This window comes from Juglans microcarpa x Juglans regia, chromosome 3S (genome assembly GCF_004785595.1).
Source record: "Juglans microcarpa x Juglans regia isolate MS1-56 chromosome 3S, Jm3101_v1.0, whole genome shotgun sequence".
In the NCBI taxonomy this organism is placed as follows: domain Eukaryota; kingdom Viridiplantae; phylum Streptophyta; class Magnoliopsida; order Fagales; family Juglandaceae; genus Juglans; species Juglans microcarpa x Juglans regia.
Window position 1 is genome coordinate 20,255,263 of NC_054599.1, and position 19,853 is coordinate 20,275,115.

At 34.7% G+C, this 19,853-nt stretch overlaps 3 protein-coding genes across 6 annotated transcripts; all 3 read right to left on the bottom strand.

The window, feature by feature from the left end:
• Positions 1-294: 294 nt before the first annotated feature.
• Positions 295-3,518, bottom strand: LOC121258555 (transcription elongation factor SPT4 homolog 2-like). 2 transcript variants are annotated; one of them, XM_041160089.1, is made up of 5 exons: positions 3,325-3,518; positions 3,129-3,220; positions 2,658-2,718; positions 1,563-1,624; positions 295-683 (listed from the first exon to the last, which is right to left on the bottom strand). In XM_041160089.1, exons 1-5 carry the CDS (start codon positions 3,412-3,414, stop codon positions 596-598), a joined length of 393 nt encoding a protein of 130 aa, XP_041016023.1. In that variant the 5' UTR covers positions 3,415-3,518; the 3' UTR covers positions 295-595. The 2 variants fall into 2 exon arrangements, with proteins under 2 accessions (XP_041016023.1, XP_041016024.1); XM_041160090.1 differs by having other exon boundaries at positions 2,663-2,718; positions 3,325-3,513.
• A 3,860-nt stretch (positions 3,519-7,378) lies between these two features.
• On the bottom strand, positions 7,379-10,877 carry LOC121258432 (lipoyl synthase, chloroplastic-like). Of its 2 annotated transcripts, XM_041159943.1 has the most exons (6): positions 10,117-10,876; positions 9,603-9,693; positions 9,326-9,483; positions 8,622-8,793; positions 8,007-8,117; positions 7,379-7,694 (listed from the first exon to the last, which is right to left on the bottom strand). In XM_041159943.1, the coding sequence occupies exons 1-6, from the start codon at positions 10,677-10,679 to the stop codon at positions 7,611-7,613; spliced, it is 1,179 nt and encodes a 392-aa protein (XP_041015877.1). In that variant the 5' UTR covers positions 10,680-10,876; the 3' UTR covers positions 7,379-7,610. The 2 variants fall into 2 exon arrangements, with proteins under 2 accessions (XP_041015877.1, XP_041015878.1); XM_041159944.1 differs by lacking the exon at positions 8,007-8,117 and having other exon boundaries at positions 10,117-10,877.
• Positions 10,878-12,615: 1,738 nt separating this feature from the next.
• Positions 12,616-19,537, bottom strand: LOC121257969. Of its 2 annotated transcripts, none has more exons than XM_041159271.1 (8): positions 19,256-19,537; positions 17,931-18,598; positions 17,728-17,813; positions 17,432-17,650; positions 16,901-17,029; positions 15,206-15,574; positions 14,836-14,951; positions 12,616-13,115 (listed from the first exon to the last, which is right to left on the bottom strand). In XM_041159271.1, the coding sequence occupies exons 1-8, from the start codon at positions 19,428-19,430 to the stop codon at positions 12,991-12,993; spliced, it is 1,887 nt and encodes a 628-aa protein (XP_041015205.1). In that variant the 5' UTR covers positions 19,431-19,537; the 3' UTR covers positions 12,616-12,990. The 2 variants fall into 2 exon arrangements, with proteins under 2 accessions (XP_041015205.1, XP_041015203.1); XM_041159269.1 differs by having other exon boundaries at positions 17,931-18,880.
• Positions 19,538-19,853: the final 316 nt, after the last annotated feature.

Below are 19,853 nucleotides of genomic sequence, written 5' to 3' on the forward strand. Positions count from 1 at the left end.
AGATGGACTAATCAGATCATTCAGATTTGTCCCATTTACGTGACACAACTGAAAGAGTATCAACGAAATAAGGTCTTCAAATCTGTTCCATTTACTCAGCACTCTCAGTTATATCACGTAAATTGAAGACCTTATTTCTACTGAATTCCACACGGGCTAACAGAGATATGGAATCCGACGAAATTGTTGCCAGTCTGCTAGATTGCTTGCATTAAAATACTGTTTGATATTCTTCATCACTGCCCAAATATATCTCAGATCCTCTCACGTTAAAATACAAGTTTACTATCAATCTGATGAAGAGTTTTGCAATGCCTAAAAATATATCAATTACATGAATTTCTGTCTCTTTTAAGTCGTTATAAAGCCTCGTGGATAAAGGCCAGGTCATTTCTTTCTATATCTTTTTTCCTTCTTTTGTCTGCTCTTATAAGAACCAAAACTTCCACGCAAGCTAATCAAAGACAACCAAACAAAAAAAAAAAAAAAAAAGAGGAAAGACAACAAAAAAGGATTAAATCCTATCGCATATGTAGAAGGATGCAGAAGAACGCTTCAACGTTTTTTGGTCCTGGGTCTTGCAACAAGGATTTGGTTACATCAAATGTTCAAATTTCAGATACTTTCCACATTCATATACGTTTTGGTGGCGCATATTGCACGTGCTCATCTTCACATAAATTCTGCAAGAATCCAATAAAATGGCCCGTTACAAAGATTCGAAGTTGAAAGATCCAATGAAATGTAATAACTGAAAAGCTAAAGATACAAGTAACCAGTACGAGTAGTTAGTTTTGCATTTAGTCTTTTCTCCTTTTTCTTTTCTATTCTTTTTTTTGTTTTTATTTTTTTTGGGGGGGGGGGGGGGGGGGGGTGCGGTAATCAAGCCTAAACTGTTAACAGCACACCAATGTTGATAAACACATAAATTAGTGGCCAAGCATATATCCTAGTAATTTTCATCACATTACCATTTCCCAGGCTCTTTTTCAGGACATACTTGGCAATGAACGTATGATATTAAATGGAAAAGTGTTCATATCAATGAATGTGAATGAATGAAAAGATTGTATGATTAGCATGCAAAAGAGTCAACAATAAGATTGTATGATTATCACAATCTCCCCAGCTTAAAATCCCAACCTCCTTGTCGAGCCATTCCATCATAGGTGGCATGGCTCAAATCCCATACTTCTCGTTGAGAATGGTTTTGAAATCATTTGTAATGATCCAATAAAGGCCAAGTCACATTTGTGCCCCTACTGAAAAAAGACTAGTTAATGGTACAATTGGAGCCCCCCTATAATTATTATAAAGAGCAAGAGCTTCTCCCTCCAAAGCAATGTGGGATCTTATTTACAACCTATACTCACTCAGTACTATGTACCACAATTTGTGTTAATTAGAAGAAAGAGATATATGCAAAGTAACATAATTCCTCTCCTAAATCAAATAAATCTTATGACATGAATGTTTGGAATCCATATTATGCAAGGAGACATTGTTTTTGCTAATTCAAATTGAAAGGATAAAACATAATGTAAAAATTTATATACACAAACCTGCAGGTCCTCTGGAAGGGCCTCTGAGACTGCAAGAGTGTAACAACCAGGGACAAATTTTCCTGCAAAAAGTATTTAGGAACTTAAACTCAAAATTACAAAAACCAATTCGAGCAAACTTAGATTTTAAACTGCAAAATTGTATATGGACCCAAAAAACATCTAAAGAAGTGTTTGCAAATGTTCAAACAAGTAAAATAAAATTTCAATTTTTTAGGAAACATCACTGTTAGCAGATAACAAAAGCCTGAGGGAGCTCAAAAATCAACTATTCGGGATTTCTAATAACCATGTACGAGAAAATAGTGACACCCAACTTCCAATTTAAGAGAGGGTGTGTAAGAAACATCAGACGAAAATCAAACTATGCTCAAATGTTACAAGCATCCGACCACCAACCAATGCTTTAAATGATGTTTAAAATTTTGAAGCAATTAGCCAATGACCTAGAGGTTAAGTGATAAGCAATAGGTTTCCTGATCCCCAACCCTAAGAGGATCCTCTTATTAGTATCTTAACCAACTGATTTGAAGTCATAGGCTTGCAATGAGTATTCTTGATCGCAGATCACTTATAAAAAAAAAAAAAAAAAAAAGTATTCTTGAATGCAGATCACTGTGACACAAAAAGGTTTCAATAAAGGTACACAGGGAGATTACTTATAAAAGAAAAGGTACACAGGGAGATACAGGATACTAATTAGAAAAGGACGAGTAATAGAAATCCAGAACACGGTAATCAGATTAACAAGATTGAGACCATCCAATGGTATAGGGAAAATTATAGCATCGTTGTGAACAAACATATCATAATCTAACTAGGAAAGTTTTGTTCTCTATTTTGCCTTTTACTTAAGTGTCGACAGGGAATGAAAAAGAATGAAACTTTCAGATCAACAACATTCATGAATCAAAATTAGAGTACACCACAATTTTGAATTGAATTATGATTGGCCAGGATAGCGGTAAATTATGGTAACCGTACAGAAAATTTATCAAGGGAGAGGGATCTAAGGAATTCTTACATGTGCTAAAACTGGAGAGCCAAAAAGAGAGACGAAAAGAACTCGGCTGTAATAACTAATAAGGTGTTTAACATACCAATTCGCAGCCACCGAGCAGCCCAACTTCTACTTGGCTCCATGACCGAGATTATCCTGCAAGAGTCCCGATAAAAGGAAAAAATCAAAATACGAGAGATCGGGAAATGGAACTTGATAACCAAAATAAACAATTATGGCACGTGTCAGCAAGCCCAGGTACCACTACCCTTGGAAAATCAATGATACTCAAACAATTGACATTTCACAATAATACAGGAAGAATGATTTCTTGGAATAGTAAAAGATGCACCAAACTAGTTCCTACTATTTTCCTGCTAAGAAAAGTGAGCAAAAATAAGATGGACAAAGTTTCGCAGTACACGTTTTCAAGATTACAGAAAATTCAAGAACAAAAGCAAAACAAAATTTATGGCAGACTCTAATCCATGTTGGGTAAGAAACATCATAGTAACAATAACATAAAAAACAACAATGATTATGATAAAAGTAAGAAAGATGCATACCCAGTAAAATTAGGAGTGGTGCAATCAACGACACGTTCGTTATCCTCGTCCATCTTAAAGAAAGGACAGTTCTCGCACCCCGATTCCCGAAACTGTGCAGTATTTGTCAAAATAGAGTAACCATTGAATTGGAAGAAGAAGAAGAAGAACCTATTGAACCCTAAAACTGATATTTTAGTCGAAGGTGTGGGTGGACCTGGTCGTAGGTTTTGACGAGGCGGCAACGAAGGCAAGCCCTCAGCTCATGCCCGAAGCTCGTTGGAATCTGTGCCGGATCACTTCCCATTCTGGTCTTCCCCTCCGATATTTTATCACTCGATCGATGAATAAAGCTGGTGTACGCTGTGACAAGAAAACTCTTCCCCGTTCCTTTCTTCTCTTTCTATCTAAATGCATACACATACATACTTCCGTATAGTGCACACATATACATATTATCTAATAATTCATTAAACAATTACTCTTTTATTATTAACAAAAAAAAAAAAAAAATTCAAATTAACAATTATTTCATTTGAGGGTTTTTTTTTTTTTTTTTTTAAGAAAATGGAATTAGAACGCTCACAGCTTTTTAAAACACATTTCTCTATTTTAGTTACCCATTTTTCTAGAAACTATTTAGACAGTAAGATAAGATAATATAATTTTAATATAATATTATTAAAATATTATTTTTAAATTTTAAAAAATTAAATTATTTATTATATTTTATGTAAGAATTTAAAAAAGTTGTAATGATAAGATGAGATGAGTTGAAAATATTTTTCAATCCAAACGATTTCTAAAATTTTCTACATCATATGCCGACACCAACACTGTATTCTTTCTCTATTCTATTAAAGTAATCTATTATTATTATTATTTAAATTATTTCTTTTCACATTTTCTTAATCACTTAATTATTTGTTGTCACTGTGTTTACAACTCTTCATCTATAACAATTTTTGTAAGTTATTTATCTCTTCAAACGACAGTGTTTTTAAAATAGTGCTTAAAAAAGAATAGTACTTTCATAATGATAATTTAAAAAAAAAAATCAGATTTTTCCAAATGCTCAAATAAAAGAAAGTCGGATCATCTCAACTGCGACATTTTTGTCAAGTTCCAGCCATAGCAAGTATGAGCACAAAATGAAGCGTAGAGAATCGGAGGAAGGGTATGTTTTGTTGGTCAAATAAGAAATTTGCACAAAACAATTTGAGGAGCTACAATAGTTCTCAAATATGGGGATATACTGTTCAAATGTCAAATTCCTTCCCTGTAATGATCAGCCCAATGCAGGGCATTATTTTTTAATCAAAAGTTGAAAGTCTTGTTATTAAATTTTGGAATACACGTTCAGATGTGAGTGCTCTCAGAGCATTTAGGTCATTTCTAAGTCTAAATTTTAACTAAAATTTGAGATTTTGGCTAGAGCCAAAACTTTTGACGAGGTTATTCACATTGGACTAGTCATTCTAAAATTAAAATAATAATATAATATTATATATTTTAATTTTTTTTTATATTTTACAAATACACTCTATATATTAATTAATAACTTAAATTTTTACTATCTAAACAAATTATTTAACCCGAGAATTACCTCACTCTTTCATATCCTGTTTTCTGTTTTTTGGGTGATGAGATTTTGTTTGTTCTGCTATGCTAGTGAGGGGCCATGGAAGAATTGGGTTTTTTTTGTACTCTTTTCAAACAGTTTTCTTGTTATCATTATTACAAGAAGAAAGGAAGAGAGAAGAAAAAGAAATGATGTTGCTATTTTAAATAGAATGGATATCCCAATTCTTTTACCTAAGTCTAAGTCGACTCGTGTGCTGAGATGGGTTAGACCTCAACTAGGATGGGCGAAGCTTAACACTGATGGAAGTAGTTTGGGTAATTTTGGGCTGACCAGTGTTGGGGGCGCTGTTCATGACAATTGCGGTAGGCTTCTAGTGGCTTATTTTGCTTATTTAGGCCAGGGTTCCAATAACTTTGCTGAAATGAGAAGTATTCTGGAGGGGATCAGGAGGTGCTACCAACTTAGGTTTTCTAGGGTTGAGATTGAGACGGACTCTCAACTTCTTGTTAATTGGATTATTAAAGGTGAGTGTAATATTCGGTATCTGGACGAGTACTAGGATGAATTATTCTCCTATCTCGACTTCATGGACTATCGTGTAAGCCACATCTATTGTGAATGGAATGTTGTGACTGATTTTCTTACTAAAAGGGGTGCTAGGGGCTTAGATATGGAGTGGTCTGCTGATTGTGATAATCTCCCTAGTCAGTTAAGAGGTCTTCTTACGATGGACATAATTGGTATTTTTTATATGTGTTGTGATTAGGATGCTGGTTTTTCTTTGGCCTTTTTACGTGCACTTGGTTCTTTGTTCTATTTTTCTTGCAAGTTTTTATCTTGATTTTGGTCCTTGTTTCCAAATTTATGGGTAATTTATATTTTGGTTGGAATTTTCAGCTCTGGATTACCTGAGTTATGCTTATTTACCTAAATTGTAACACCCATGAATCTGCTTGTAACCACGATTTTCCTCCGTAAAAAGTGAGGGCTATCATTAAAATTGGGGTTACGTCCTCTTCGTAAAAATAAATATAAATAAATAAATAAATAAAAAAGAAGAAGAAATGAAGAGAAAGGGAAGGAAGGGAGAGAGAAGGCATGAGAGTGAGTGAGAAAAGTGAGAATACTTTTTAATAAAATATTCTTTTAGTTGGTGAACAATAACTTATCAAATATGGCTTTGGTTCTTCATGTACTGTTACTCATAACTTCACTTAAAGTGATTTGGCTAGTCCAACATAGTTGATCTTAGGAAAAATTAGTAGAAATTTAGACTTGGCTAGCATTTGACTAGTTTAATACCAATGCTCTTACATCAGTGTAATAAAATAAAAATTAGAGGAGATATTGTATATGATATTTTTTTAAAAGACTAAAGGCCCTTGCGGATATATATTTTAGTATATTTGTGAATGATAGTAAAATGATTTGAGTTAAAATGTTTTATTAAATTTTGAAAAATGAGAGAGAAAAAGTTGAACAAAAATATTATAAATTTTAAAATTTGTTTTACTATAAAATTTTATTTTTATTTTGAAAATTGAAAAAATAGTATTATTTTTTAAATTTTGTTTGGAAGTTTGAAAAAGTTGTAATGATTAGATAAAAAATTTAAAATTTAAAAATTAAAAATTAAAAATATTTTATGTTTGACTTATGTTTGAGAATTAAATATTTGAGAATACTTATACTGCCAAACAGACCCTAAATATCCATTAGCCTAATCTTTCATCGATAACTAAGTAAGACAGACTCAAAATATCTTAAACCTTATTAAGTTATTGCCTATCCCTAATCCATGTATGATTAACGAATTAAACGCTGCATGATTTTGAACTAGATTTCACATCTTCTTAGAGGACTTGGCTTGATTATTATTCATTTGTGACATCAATTACTACTTGCTCATGTATGACAGCCAATTTTGACAATCATATTTGATAGTCATCAATGCAAATATTTTTTATTAATACGATCAATGAAGTGTTAACGATCAATGAGGTGTTGAGAATCATTTCGCCTCCATGGAAGCTGATCTTCGATATGAGGATGCATTTGACATCGCAAACTAAACAAAAATAACCTTATAATATTATAAAACTTGAATTCAACGCAACGCTGACAAGGTTTGTAATGCCCGAAGGCCGGCCCAAGTCACATCTACACTTATACTCTAAAAAGACTAATACTCAAAAAAGACTAGTCAATGATATAATTGAAATCCCATTAAAACTATTATAAAGAGTGAAAACTTCTAACAATGCGGAATCCCCATACACCACCTACATTTAGCACTTAGTATGGGGTATCACGAGGTTGTTTTCAATCATCAGTTTACAGTCATACAAAGCTTCAAACTTTTAACTGCTTCCCGACTAAAAAGAGTAGTTCAAAGAGAATATCCCAGCTCCTGTTCTTGTGACTGGTGATGCAATTCAGATCTGAAGTGGAATTCATGTTGTATACTTCATGTACCCTACCCTTTGTTTCTGTTTTCTAGAGACACTTGTGGCTACTTCATTTTCCAACCAAATGCATTGGAATAAGAAAGCCACAAAAATGGCATAGAAATATCTAAGAACCAACTTCTATCTCTCCTTCTGGGATTTGTTTGAAATCTTTCAACTTTCTTCACGTATTAGTCTCAAGGGTGTAAAAAAAGTAGCACCAGTGGAAAATTATAATGTGAGAATAAATGCTAACTTGAAGATTATTGAAATTTTGTAAGCCAGGCAATGGGTTTCAACATAAAAACAAAATCCTCAAAAAAATGAAGACATTTTTTCACTAGACCTACAAAAATTTAGACTATAATGATTTAGGACTGCCTTTGCAGTCATTTGCCCACGACACGCCATTCACTAATTTGTGGTTAGCTCAACAGCAATACATCGGAAAGTCCACATAGCCAAAACTCATTAGGATTTGCCAGCAGTGCTATTAACCCTTTCTCTAACCATCGTCTTAACGAAGAGCTCGCCAGCCCTATATGAGGATCGGACCTGAAAAATCAATACATGTTGAACTTGTAAGATTTATTTCTTAAATTCAAAGTATGAGCTTGAGAAAATTATTAAATCACATTACTCATTGGCAATTAGTTTGAAGAAACTTTGACTTCAAATTTTTTCCCCAATTTTCTAGTCCACCCAAACACTAGTCAGAGAATAATTTGAACCAAGATATATTTGGATGGGAGGAGCTCATCCTGTTAGTCCATTTCAGTGGCTCTTTGTATTCTAAAAAGTATCCATTCATATGAGAATGGAAAATAAGGATACCATCATCTATGCAAACAGTAACAGAGAGCTCACCAGAGGTCCACTGGCTACATAACGAAATCCAATGGACTCCCCGTATTCCTTCCAGAAAGTAAACTTTTCAGGGGTAACATACTCTTTGACAGTCAGGTGTAATGGAGTTGGCTGCAACAAACAATTGTAAACAAATTCAAGTTAATACCAAGAGCCAAGTAGTGCCAGATCCGAGCAATGAGTCAACTTAAAGTATTGAAGAAGATTAAGCTCTGCAAAAATTACACGCACAAACATGGGCCGCACCAAAGTTTCAAAATGATCCCATTTTTCATGTGCCAGAATGCTCGGATTTCTGTGTCATGATATAAACTAGTATATATTACCCCAAACTCTCTCATGGTTTGGAAAAATATCAAGAACTTGGCTCCTATTTAGAAATGTCCCTTCTGTAAGCTACATGGCAAATACCCTTATGAACACACGTACAATTGCAAACTTTGACAACATAATTATATATTGAATTATAAACCTCAAATAGTGGTTACTACTCAGACTGGTTGCAACAAGGAAAATCAGGGAAAAAAATAGGATGTAATCATGTAAGACCCTGAAATTTTCCCAAAAAAAGAGGCAGATTGGTGTTATGCAACGAACTATCGCTTATCAACTAACCTGTAAGTATTGTCCAAGTGTCAAAATATCGACATCTATAGCCCTTAAATCAGCCATGGTTTCTTTCAATTCATTATCAGATTCTCCAAGGCCCAACATTATAGAGGATTTTGTTATCATGCCCTCCTTGCTGAGTTTTGCATGTTTTAGAACTGACAAGCTCTGTTCATACCTGCATAAATGAACAAAACACAAGAAACATAAATAGAATCAGCAAACACATGTTCAGTATAGAGGAAGAAAAAATCTATGAAACAAAGGCCATATATGGGGTACGCCAATAAGCCTGGCACACCAACTGCTAAACTGAGTCCAATCATGCATTCTAAAATCAACAGAATGAGTCCGCCTGAAAATGCACTCTAAAATCAACAGAATGAGGTCTTACATCACTCCTGCTAGTTTTTTTCCTCGTCTTATAGCTCTCAAAGCTTTCCAAATTTTCTCATAACTAAAAACTTCTTACTAGATTCTTTTTGTTTTTTTTTTAATTTTAAAGTAACAATAGTTTCTTCTAGTTATTTATAGGAATACCAATTGGAAGGTGATGCAGAGATGAAAAATAAAATATCTATTTTGCAGACAGACTTAAAAGATTCAAACTGCTATAGGGAGAAAACCTTTTAAAAAACAAAGGGTGGGGGGAGGGGGCAGAAACAAACAATCAATGACTAAGCAGAAAGATGACATATACTGCAACTCACCCAGCCCTAGGATCTCTGACAATTCGCTGGAGCCGTTTCACTGTCTCAATATTATGGGCAAACACATCCAATCCTGAGTGTACCAGAGTCTCTACAGCCTTCAAGTTGCCCCGAAAATCAGAAGTTAAGCACTCGACCATGATCTCAGGCTTGAGTTTCTGCAAAAGGAGTCATATAGAATCCAACAAACCTGAATTTTGATTTCAACCTCATTTGCAATAGCATGCATAACTGAGTAGAAAGCACCTCGAGACAATAGCCGGAAAGATTTACACACCTTCATAGCTTTGACAGTCTGAGCAAAATGCCCACTTCCACCATCAGGTAGATCATCACGATCTACACTCGTTAGAACAATATAGTCCACACTAGAAATATCAAAAAAAAAAAAAAAAAGAGTACCGAATTATGAAATTGCATTGAGATACACATGATAAGGTATGTATTATAAACCACCCAATAAACGTCTAATAAATGTTCAATTTTGTGATAAGCTTCAATACTATAAAACTACCGGTTCAAAATTCTTATGGAACAAAATAACAAGTTTCAAGCATCATAATGGTAGTCCTTGTTCCAAATACTTTCTTTACCGATTAAAAAAAACCCTTGTTCCAAATACTTATAATGGAGCGTAATAAATCTAGTTCTATTTAGGGAGCCGCATAATTACACAGCGAAATCACAATAGTTCTATTAGTTCAAGTTCAACAACTACGGATATAAAATTGTCACGGTTTTTACTTACAAAAAAATATCATGGTTTCCAAACTCTAAAGCATTACACATACCCCCAGCTTGCAATAGCGTTGGCAGTGTTTTGTGGTTCCAATGGATCGGGAGGCGCAGGGTTTCTGCTGGTTTTGACAGCACAAAATCTACAGCCGCGGGTGCAAGTATCCCCAAGAAGCATGATCGTGGCAGTGGCAACACCATCTCCGCCTCCGTTCCAACACTCCCCGATGTTAGGACACTGGGCTTCCTCGCAGACGGTGTTGAGATTCAAGCGGGAGAGGGAGTCCTTCACCTGCTCGTACCTCTCTCCTTGAGGTGCTCTCTGCCTCAACCACTCCGGCTTCTTCGCATTCGGGTCTCTCCCCGTGTAGGGCCCCATTCCTCCGGGGTAGGGCCCACTCTTCTTCGCCGCCGACGAATCCCACGACGACGGGGACGGTTTTATGTCAACCTTGGACGAATCCACAGCTTCACAGCGAATTCTCGTTCTCACATAACTACCGGGAAAATCACAAAGAAAGCAAATACAGGCAGAGGTATTCCAGGACATGGAGTGCGGTTTGAGTTTTGGAAATGGGATAGAGATTGGACAAGGGTTCGAAACCGATTGCTGAATCATTTTTTATTCCGTTTTCGCTGGAAACAATCAATATTACGTGATTTCAGAGTAGAAAACTCAGACAAAAAGAGAGTGTCGTCTGTTTGTTTGAGTGCAAAAGCTCAGCTCCTCTTTGTTCTTAAATCAGAGGAGAGAGTGGCCGTTGGGGGGTGGCTTTGGTTTCTCCGTTGAGTTCAGGTTGGTTTGGTAGTTTCAACCACACCTAACTAAAAAATTTCTCTCTAAAATAGAAAATGATAAGATTACTCCCGTTTACTAATAATTTACTCCTCTTTTTATATTTAATTTTTTTTAATTTTTTATTTCATTTAATCGTTAAAAAAGTGATTATTAATAAAATTATATATTTTTTTAATTTTTTTTAATGATTAAAAATGTTAAAAAAATACTTAAAAGAAAATGATAAAAAATAAAAAATTTAAAATATAGCCTAAGTGGTAAAAGAGGAGTAAACCGGTTAGAATAATAAAGGAGTAAATCGGTTGGAAAGGTATCATTATCCAAAATATTATTAGAATATATTTTTTAATATTATTTTTATTTTAAAATTTTTAAAAAAATAAATTATTTATTTATTTTATATAAAAAATTTTAAAAAATTGTAATGATCGATAAAATGAGACGGAAATTCTTATTAAAACTTTCATCAAAGAAAATGTTATTCTATATCTTGAGAATTCTTTCTATTTAATGTATTTTTTATTTAAGTGTTTAACCTAAAAACCACTCATACTATTACTAATAACTAATAAGATTAGTACAAAGAATTTTAAGAATTTTAACACGTACAAATAATTTTTTATGATAGCTGATGCAATGATTTCCACGACAAAGATGTCGTTAGTATATTAAAGAAAATGATTTACACAAAACACTTTACACAATTATATTTTAAATAAAAGATATTTTTGTAAAACATCTTATAAAAATAATATCATTTTATAAAAATACTCTTATTTTATAACATTGTTATACAATATATTGTGTATATTATTACTCATTTATAAAGCGGCATGTAAATAGATGTTTTTCCAATGTAAATAGGCTCTCCAGCTTACACTGCTGCAAGCTAACGAGGTAAGGATCGTTTGTGCGAACGTGACCACTCTCACTCAATAGTCAATAACAATTACAGCTTGCAGAGCACGCAAATTTGGGATGGGCAAGGGCTTCAATTAGAAGTTACTTCCAGAATTCAATGATTCTCTCAAGTTCGCTTCTGATCTCAATTATTTCCAAGAGTACGACTAAATACAGTTATGATATAAGTACCACACATTCTTGTTGAAAAAATTTGAATCCACCATTAAAAAATTAATTTTTTCATATGAGTCTCATATTTATTCATTTTTTTTCCAAATAGTGTGCAGCGATATGACTATAAATATAATCTATTTCTAAAATTTCATGCTATCTAAGCTGTCTCTGAACTACAAACCAAAGCACTTCGGTTGTTAGACAGTAACACCAGTTGTAGTATCTTGTCAAAAAGTCATTGGGTAGGAATGTATCAGACATCAAACATTACAGCCTGTGAGTTTTTATGACGAGAAATTCCAAAGACCATGCAAACACAACATGTCTTTAACCCAATTAAACCTCATAGTCGTGTAAAGCATCTCCATCACACAGACTAGGTAAATCGTTGGCTTTTAACCAACAAGATGTGGTTCCTAGAAATGAAATTGTTTGCGCCCAAGGGTTCGAGCATAACAACAAAACCAAAACACTTGTCACTTGAGCCAACCCCTAGGAGTCAACATTTCAGCCTCTGATTCACAAGCATTCATTCAACGCAGGGGCTTTTAGGGCCCCAATGACAGTATCAGCTACTTAAATTACACCCACCAATAATAGCAGACAAACTTAATAATTGAATTCTGGAAGTAATGAAGCGAACTTGAGAGAATCATGTTGTGTGGGAAGGACCACACAATCATGGATCAGAAAAGAGGAATCTTGATTATTGGTTAAGAAGCAGACAGACAATATCAAAGAGGGAATTTGATTATTATTCACCATTTAAAAATGGACCCAGTTTGATCTGTGTACATTTAAGGTCAATGGTGCATACACTTACCTCTAGGGATCTAGGAAGCATTCCCTCACTAATACCAAGTTTTCCGATAACAGCTCACAGAATAAAACATTTGAGCAGAAACCGGTCTGTATGTCTCCTTCTCCTTTTAAGAACCATGCACATCTTGACAAACTGAATGAGAACTTTGGGAATATAGGCTGTGTGGCCTTGTGAATATCAAGGATCTCAACAAAGAACATTAGAGCAAAAACTGGTATGCGTGTTCGCTTGTTAATTTGAAAATTGTTTTTCAGCATGCAGAATTTGCAGATAAACCAGTAACTGACCTCCATCACTAGCTACTGCTAAAGCACCTGCCCCTGAATCGTCTGTAGCAACACATGAAATACGGCCACCTAATACGGTAACAAAACAAAGGAGAATTAAAAAGAAATTAAAATCTGCATTTGGTTATTAAATTACATTGCAAATCCGGATTTCATCAGGACTTATCAATGGTTTGAACTTAGTCTTTGAAGTTCTAAAAGTACTTGATGTTATTTTTACCCCACTTGACCATCGCTATCTAAATAACAATTGCTGATGTGATTGACATCCTCTACACAAGTATCTTGATAATGTTGATGTGATACTTAAAGCCACATGTTGGTCTTACAAAACAGAATCACACATGAATTTTCAAGAAATAATGAAATAAGCCTAACATACATTTCACGTATCTCCATATGTTTTAATTGTCTGAAGCCAACATGTTGCCATACATACTACGCCAGCTTTATAAGGACATGTGTTCAAAAAGTGTCCACCATATTAGTAATTAACATTCAAATTGTGATGTTACATTGAAGCCTCATAAGCATTGCTGTGTCAAAAATTGGAAAAAATAAAAAGATATTTGAAGGACAGAATTGGAATCTGAGCATAGTTCAGGGACTGAAACGGTATTTCAACAAGAAAAATGTTTGGTTGACACAGAGATCTAATAAGAACAAACTTAAAATTGATATGGCTTGATGTGGTACTCTAATTGTAAAGTACCTTTTATTATAAAATAGATCTAATATATCATATCAAATCACATATTTTGTAAGTTTGTTTTTTATCTCTGTGTAAATCTCGCACTTCTCTTTCGACAAACTAAAGAAAATGTCAAGCAGTTCAAAACAACAATCTATAATGCAAACTTGAAAGGTTCAAATCAAGCAACAAATCTTGAGACAGAACGAACTGAGAGAAATATGAAGAGTAGGCTTTGATATAATATTTTTCCCTTTCAACAATTAATCATGATGGTCATTATGATTACTCTTAGTGGTTTGCTAGAGAACAAATATTCAAGCAAAACCTACCGTAAGCCAGACATTGCTCTAATAAGACACATTATATTAGCTCAAGGTTGGTTGTTCAGTGTTTCCTAATATTAGGATAATTGTTCATCTTTAAAATATTTTTACATTGCAATACATTTAAATAAAAACATGTTGAAAAGATAATGACCAATTTCTCATCATCTTGCATAGTTACGCTAAGTATGTGGTGCTCACAAATCTAATTTCACTTTTCTTTTATTGGAACCTAGTGTCCATGAACAGCGTTTCGACTAATTCCAGGGATGCATAGGCCCTCTGCAAGGAGTAAATCTAATTTCATTACAGAAAAGAAAAGAAAAAACTTCTTGTCTTGAATATGCAATGAATTCTTATTTATCTTCTATCAAGATGCGTCTATCTCAAATATAAACACAGTGCTTTGATCCAAAGAGAAAATAGAAACTGAACTCCAAATGTACTAGAAGGCAGTCTTCATGCTACACACACTGCTAGCAATTGTGAGTGCACAATATCGCAATGAGAAATGATATATACGAAATGATATATACAAGCCCCAAATGCACAAGCCCTTTATAAAAAAGTAGACCCCACCATGCAAAAGTGTGAAAAACTCATTTTTTCTTTATGGGGCCCAAATTTTTACAAAAGACTTGTACAAGGCTTGTACATCTGGGGCTTGTACCTAGCATTACTCCGTTGCAATATACATGTAAGAGCAATTCTCATAAGAGAACAAAAACAAAACAGAACAGCATAAATATGGAAGTTTAAGATACAAACATACCTTTGAAATGATGCAACATGCCAAGTTTAGTTCCAGTTGCCAATTCCCACATGTATGCAAGTCCATCACATGTGCCAATAATCCCGTGACCAGCTGATGCACCAACAGCAGAAGCCCTGCACAGTAAGTTCTACAGTTTAAACTTTCTTAGCATGGAATAACAAAGTTGACTTCTGAAATACGAAATGTATCATTTCCAAGAATTCTTTCTATCATCCTCCAAAGGTTTGAATTTGGCAACATATTTTTTTTTATAAGTAAAAAATTATATATATCAAAAGGAGAAACCAAGTACACTGAATGTATACAAGAAAACACCTTGCCCAAAATGAATTTGGCAACATATTGCTAAGTATGAAAAATAAAGCACCTTGGATCAAGTGCACATCCCAGTACAACCTTATCTTTCACCAGTAGAGCCAGCCTCCACCCTCCCACTGAATGATTCTGGCAATAACTTGGTATATAGTCATCTTGAGCATCAGAGTCTGAGATGGTTGAGACAAGGAGCCAGACAGCAATATCTTCGCCCTCAAATGAAAGAAAAGAATTATTCACACTGTTGTCTGAGAACCACATTTTTGTTGCAGCCATAATCCCATTGATGTGTTCCTCAACATTAGAGTTGCTGAAAACATGGTATTTGCTGTTCCAATTAAACAAACTAATTGGAAAGAATTGATAAATTGAAGTGCTTGGAGCAGAGAAACTTGACAGACAGATGCGCTTAGAAATATCCCTGAAACAAAAGAAACGTACTGCCTGTCAGATACCAATCTGTCCCAGAAAGAAAATAAATAAATTTTCCTTCACCGTTTTGGTGTTTGTGCCCTTCTTTTACTCTCTATACTAATTTTCCTTTCTGGGGGATGGGGTGAATGTGGTTTAAAGAGAGCATAAAGCAACGGGTGAAACTGATAGAATGGGTGCATGGTGCAGAACAGCTGTGTATCAGTTTTAAAACAAAGCACTCATCAAAGAGGAAACTAACAAAAAGAAAAACAATATCATAAATATGTGAGTTGGGCCACTTCGAGGTAAAACTAATTGCCGAAAAGGACTACAATAATCATACCTCAGCTTTGCCTAAAACTTGGTGACATGAACACCATAGCAATTTATCCCAAGGTTTCAGTCTCAGCATTATTACCCAGGCCAACATCAAAATACATACAAAACTTTCTCAGTATCTCCCAGAAAAGGGAATGAGTATAGTAGAACTGGTTGAAACTTAAAATTGACCAAATTAAGAATCATATCATAGACTGAAATGTTGACCAAAAGAACATGGTGCTACTACGTAAGAAAACATAACAAGATAAATTAGGTTTTGATTTTTCATTTACTGGGTCATTAAATGTAAACTTTCGACCTTTTTTCCTGAACATATTCAACTTTATCCATAGATATTAAAAGCTTGCATTGACCAATTAGACTGTAGTTTTGAGAAAATTGTGAAGCTTTGCTCTTTAGCAGCATAAATATGTGACGCTTATTTAGATATAAGATAACTAAGTTTCAATCTCATAGAAAACTCAGGTCAACTTATAGGATTTAAAAGTTGTTTTGCTTCTGCAGTGATTCATTCTTTAATTTCACAAAGTAATGACTTGGTGCTGATTAGAGTTTATTCATCTGAATGGATGCAAGATGTCATAAATACTTCCAACAGGATATAAATGAGAGGAAAAAAAAGTAGGATCAGTTTTGAAAGGTGGTTTCAAATTTGAGTTGCACGAATATATATATCATTTTTGCAAACTCCCCTGTATTTTAGGATAGCCCAAAAAAAGGCTTCAACTATTTAAGGACAGCTGGAGTGGTTGGTTCGAAAGGACAAAACCCAAAGTAAAACCATTGCAATCAATTCATGAATTGTCAAATTACAAACTAATTTTTTTTAAAAAAAAAAAAAAAAAGCTATGTAATGCGTGCTATAAGCTAGAGACAAGAATACTTTGAGGCATACCATATTGATAATCGTTCAAGCTGATAAACCTGTAGCCCTCTTAAGAAGCAGAAAAAACAAATTGGGGCTGCAGGGAGAAAAAATAGCGATACATACCATATACTGAATTCCCCAACACCATTATGACCCACAACTAGAGAAGCACACTTTGGAATTCCCTTCAACTCCATTAGGCCAGGAGAGGTGCAATTGTTAGCCGGTAAAATGAATTCCCCTGTCTGTGCACTGTGTATTGGGAAAATAAATGGAATGGCAATGGAAAACAGTAAATCAATAAAGAAAATGCCAAGTTGAATATGTAAAGTTAATCTTGACTAAATTAACAAGTTGCTGACACAATATATCAGACTTCAGGAACCCTCAGATTTGAGCAAGTTCATATCCTCTCTTTACTTCTTTCATGAATGTGTGTATCACTAGGTATCCATAAAACAAGCTCTACAAAATAATATTCTGAGTTTGGGCATCCAATATCAAGTTTGAGAGAACGACTAGTTACTGACACAATAAGACATCCGAATGTAATTAAAAAATCTATCTGCATGAATATTAGGGTCACATCATAGCAATGCGCCACTATACATGAAAGAAGTGTAACCAGATAGACATGACAGATCTAAAACTCACCTCCATGCTGAATTCATAACCCACAGATGCAGTCTCCCACTCTCTCCAACAGCAACAAGATGGTTGGGTTCACAAACCAATATACAATGTAAGATCTCAACTGCTTTCAATTTTACAACAACTGAAACATAACCGAATTTTACTTGCACAATCTTCACTGTATTCTCCTCGAAGCAGTCCGATTTACATGTTGAACACAAGCACTGAATTCTCCCTTCCCTAAGAATAAATACCCAAAATCACTATGTTTGTGTCATGTTATCATTCAGTATAATTAAAATCCATATAGATACAACCTGCAATAAGGTGTTTTTATGCTGTCGAGTAAAACAAGATGCTGACCATCTGGAGCAAAGTGCAAACCAGATCTTTCCAGTTCAACCTAGCAGGATAACACAATCATAGTGATGTCTATGATAAGCTGGAAATGTGACTGACGACCAACCCAAGGAATTTTTTAAAATGAATACAAGTGCCCAGAAGTTATACAATAACTTACTTCTCTACCAAAGTAATATTTGCGAATCGGCAATGTTATGGATGTGTGCCCAACGAAAGAAGGGCATCCAACTCTTGGTTCCTGGATTGCTAACCTGTATATGAAAAGGTTTCTGTCTCTGTCCGTCAGAAGGCCACATGAAACACAAATGCAGATTTCATTCCCTTTGGTGCTCAAAAATAGTGACGAAATAGGCATGGGATGGACATAGCATCCCACAAGCTCAACAATGTCTTTTAGCTCATTATTAAGCTTCAACTTCCTGCGAAGTTTTGTGTCTACACTCTCTTGAACTCCTTTAGCCATCAAACTGTTATTTCCACCAAAACTGGTGTTCTGATTCAGAATCGATGAGGGACTGTTTAACTCTACAATATTCTTGTGCCCAACCGCCTTCTTGTCAAGATGGGCTTCAGATTTTTCTACATGTGAAACAGATTGCTGAAAAACATCTGAAGTATCCTTCTCATCGGAGGCAAATGCCAATGCGTGACTTTGTGATATAGCAGGAGCCATACTGTTTGTTGAAATTTTGGAATCTATGGTATTCTCAGTGTGCGACACACAGGATTGTCCACCTAGCCTGGCTTGACCTCCCAATAAATCTTCATAGCATGGTTTGTCATTAGAAGAGCTCGTCTGATGAATCTCTGAGGCAAGCAAAGTTCCTGTGGCAGGATCTTTTTCCGGGTGAAGATCCTCTCCAAAGTTTCTAAATATGATACTTTCTGAGAGTGGAACATCATCCTTCCTTGCCAACAGATTCACATTTCGGGCCCTTTTTCGGGTATAGACCTTATTTGGTATTTGACTAAAGAACGTAATGCCAGGTTCAGCATCCCCTCCCTTAAAACTTATTTCCTTTGATGATATTTTTGAAGAATCAACCATGCTTCTTTGGTTGGTGTCAGTTGTATCAGTAGTTGTAGAAACATGAGTATCTGGGTGAGCTGAAATTTGTAAAGAATGGGATCATTTTGAACTTAAAGATAGCAGTACTAAAAAGTTTCGACACTTCAAAATAATTTTTTTTTTTTTGTTACAAGTAAACACTTCAAAATAGTTCATGACCATAAAATAAAGGTCATAATCATTTCGTGGTTTGTGGCTCCCAACTTTATAGGCAGAATATACAGTACCTTCCAATATGTCGTCTTTATGAAGAAAAAGGAACTAAGAGATTATTAATGATTACCAAGGTAGTAGAAGCTATAGGTGCCTTGCTTCATTGGCTACACTGAATTCAAGCAGATGACATATTCTAATTCTTATTACTTAAGGACTGAACACAAAATTTAACAGATGGTTTGGAAAAAGTTTATTACCTTCAGTACAATCATTTACAATTTTGAGGTGCTTTTCCTTGGAATGGATTTCAACTTCTACTGGGTTTTCATCCAACTTAGCACGAGCATTGATGTCATTGCTGGGCAATGCACAAGCTGAGATGGACTCAGATATACATTCATCTCCCTCTTGAGGCTTTTCATTCAAAGGCATGTGTAATTCATCATAGCAAAAGACATCTTTGTTCCCACTGGTCTTAACATGAGAAAATGATGACTCATTCTGTACAAAAAGCTGCCCCAAGTGTTGGGAGGACAGTTGTCTTTGTCAAAAGTGAAGTGATTGCCTTCAGCAATATCATGAGACAATTTCACCTCCTTAGTAACAAGCTCTCCACATTGATCATCCTCAAAACTGTCAAGAACGACAGACTTGGTATGTCCAAAACTTGGTCCAACTAAATCAAGAACTCTACTTTGGATATGCATCATTTCTTCCTTTTCCATATGAGCAGTCTCAGTAAGTATTAAAACTGCAAGTTCAAAAGAAAGTGACCCAAACATAAGAAAAACGAATGCTACAATGAACTTAAAGAAGGGTCAATATACATGGCAAATACCAGAAATAAAATAATCA

Excerpts from the sequence above, each read along its gene's own strand:
- LOC121258555 (XM_041160089.1), bottom strand. The coding sequence starts at position 3,414 with ATGGGAAGTGATCCGGCACAGATTCCAACGAGCTTCGGGCATGAGCTG. Across the intron at positions 1,625-2,657 it reads GGTGGCTGCGAATTGGTATG|GAAAATTTGTCCCTGGTTGT; the intron begins TTAAACACCTTA and ends TACTTTTTGCAG. Across the intron at positions 684-1,562 it reads CCCTTCCAGAGGACCTGCAG|AATTTATGTGAAGATGAGCA; the intron begins GTTTGTGTATAT and ends GGATTCTTGCAG.
- LOC121258432 (XM_041159943.1), bottom strand. The coding sequence starts at position 10,679 with ATGATTCAGCAATCGGTTTCGAACCCTTGTCCAATCTCTATCCCATTT. Across the intron at positions 9,694-10,116 it reads AACGCTATTGCAAGCTGGGG|TGTGGACTATATTGTTCTAA; the intron begins GTATGTGTAATG and ends TGATATTTCTAG. Across the intron at positions 7,695-8,006 it reads ATGTAGCCAGTGGACCTCTG|GTCCGATCCTCATATAGGGC; the intron begins GTGAGCTCTCTG and ends TTGATTTTTCAG.
- LOC121257969 (XM_041159269.1), bottom strand. The coding sequence starts at position 19,430 with ATGCCTTTGAATGAAAAGCCTCAAGAGGGAGATGAATGTATATCTGAG. Across the intron at positions 18,881-19,255 it reads TGTAAATGATTGTACTGAAG|CTCACCCAGATACTCATGTT; the intron begins GTAATAAACTTT and ends TACAAATTTCAG. Across the intron at positions 17,651-17,727 it reads ATAAAAACACCTTATTGCAG|GGAAGGGAGAATTCAGTGCT; the intron begins GTTGTATCTATA and ends ATTTATTCTTAG.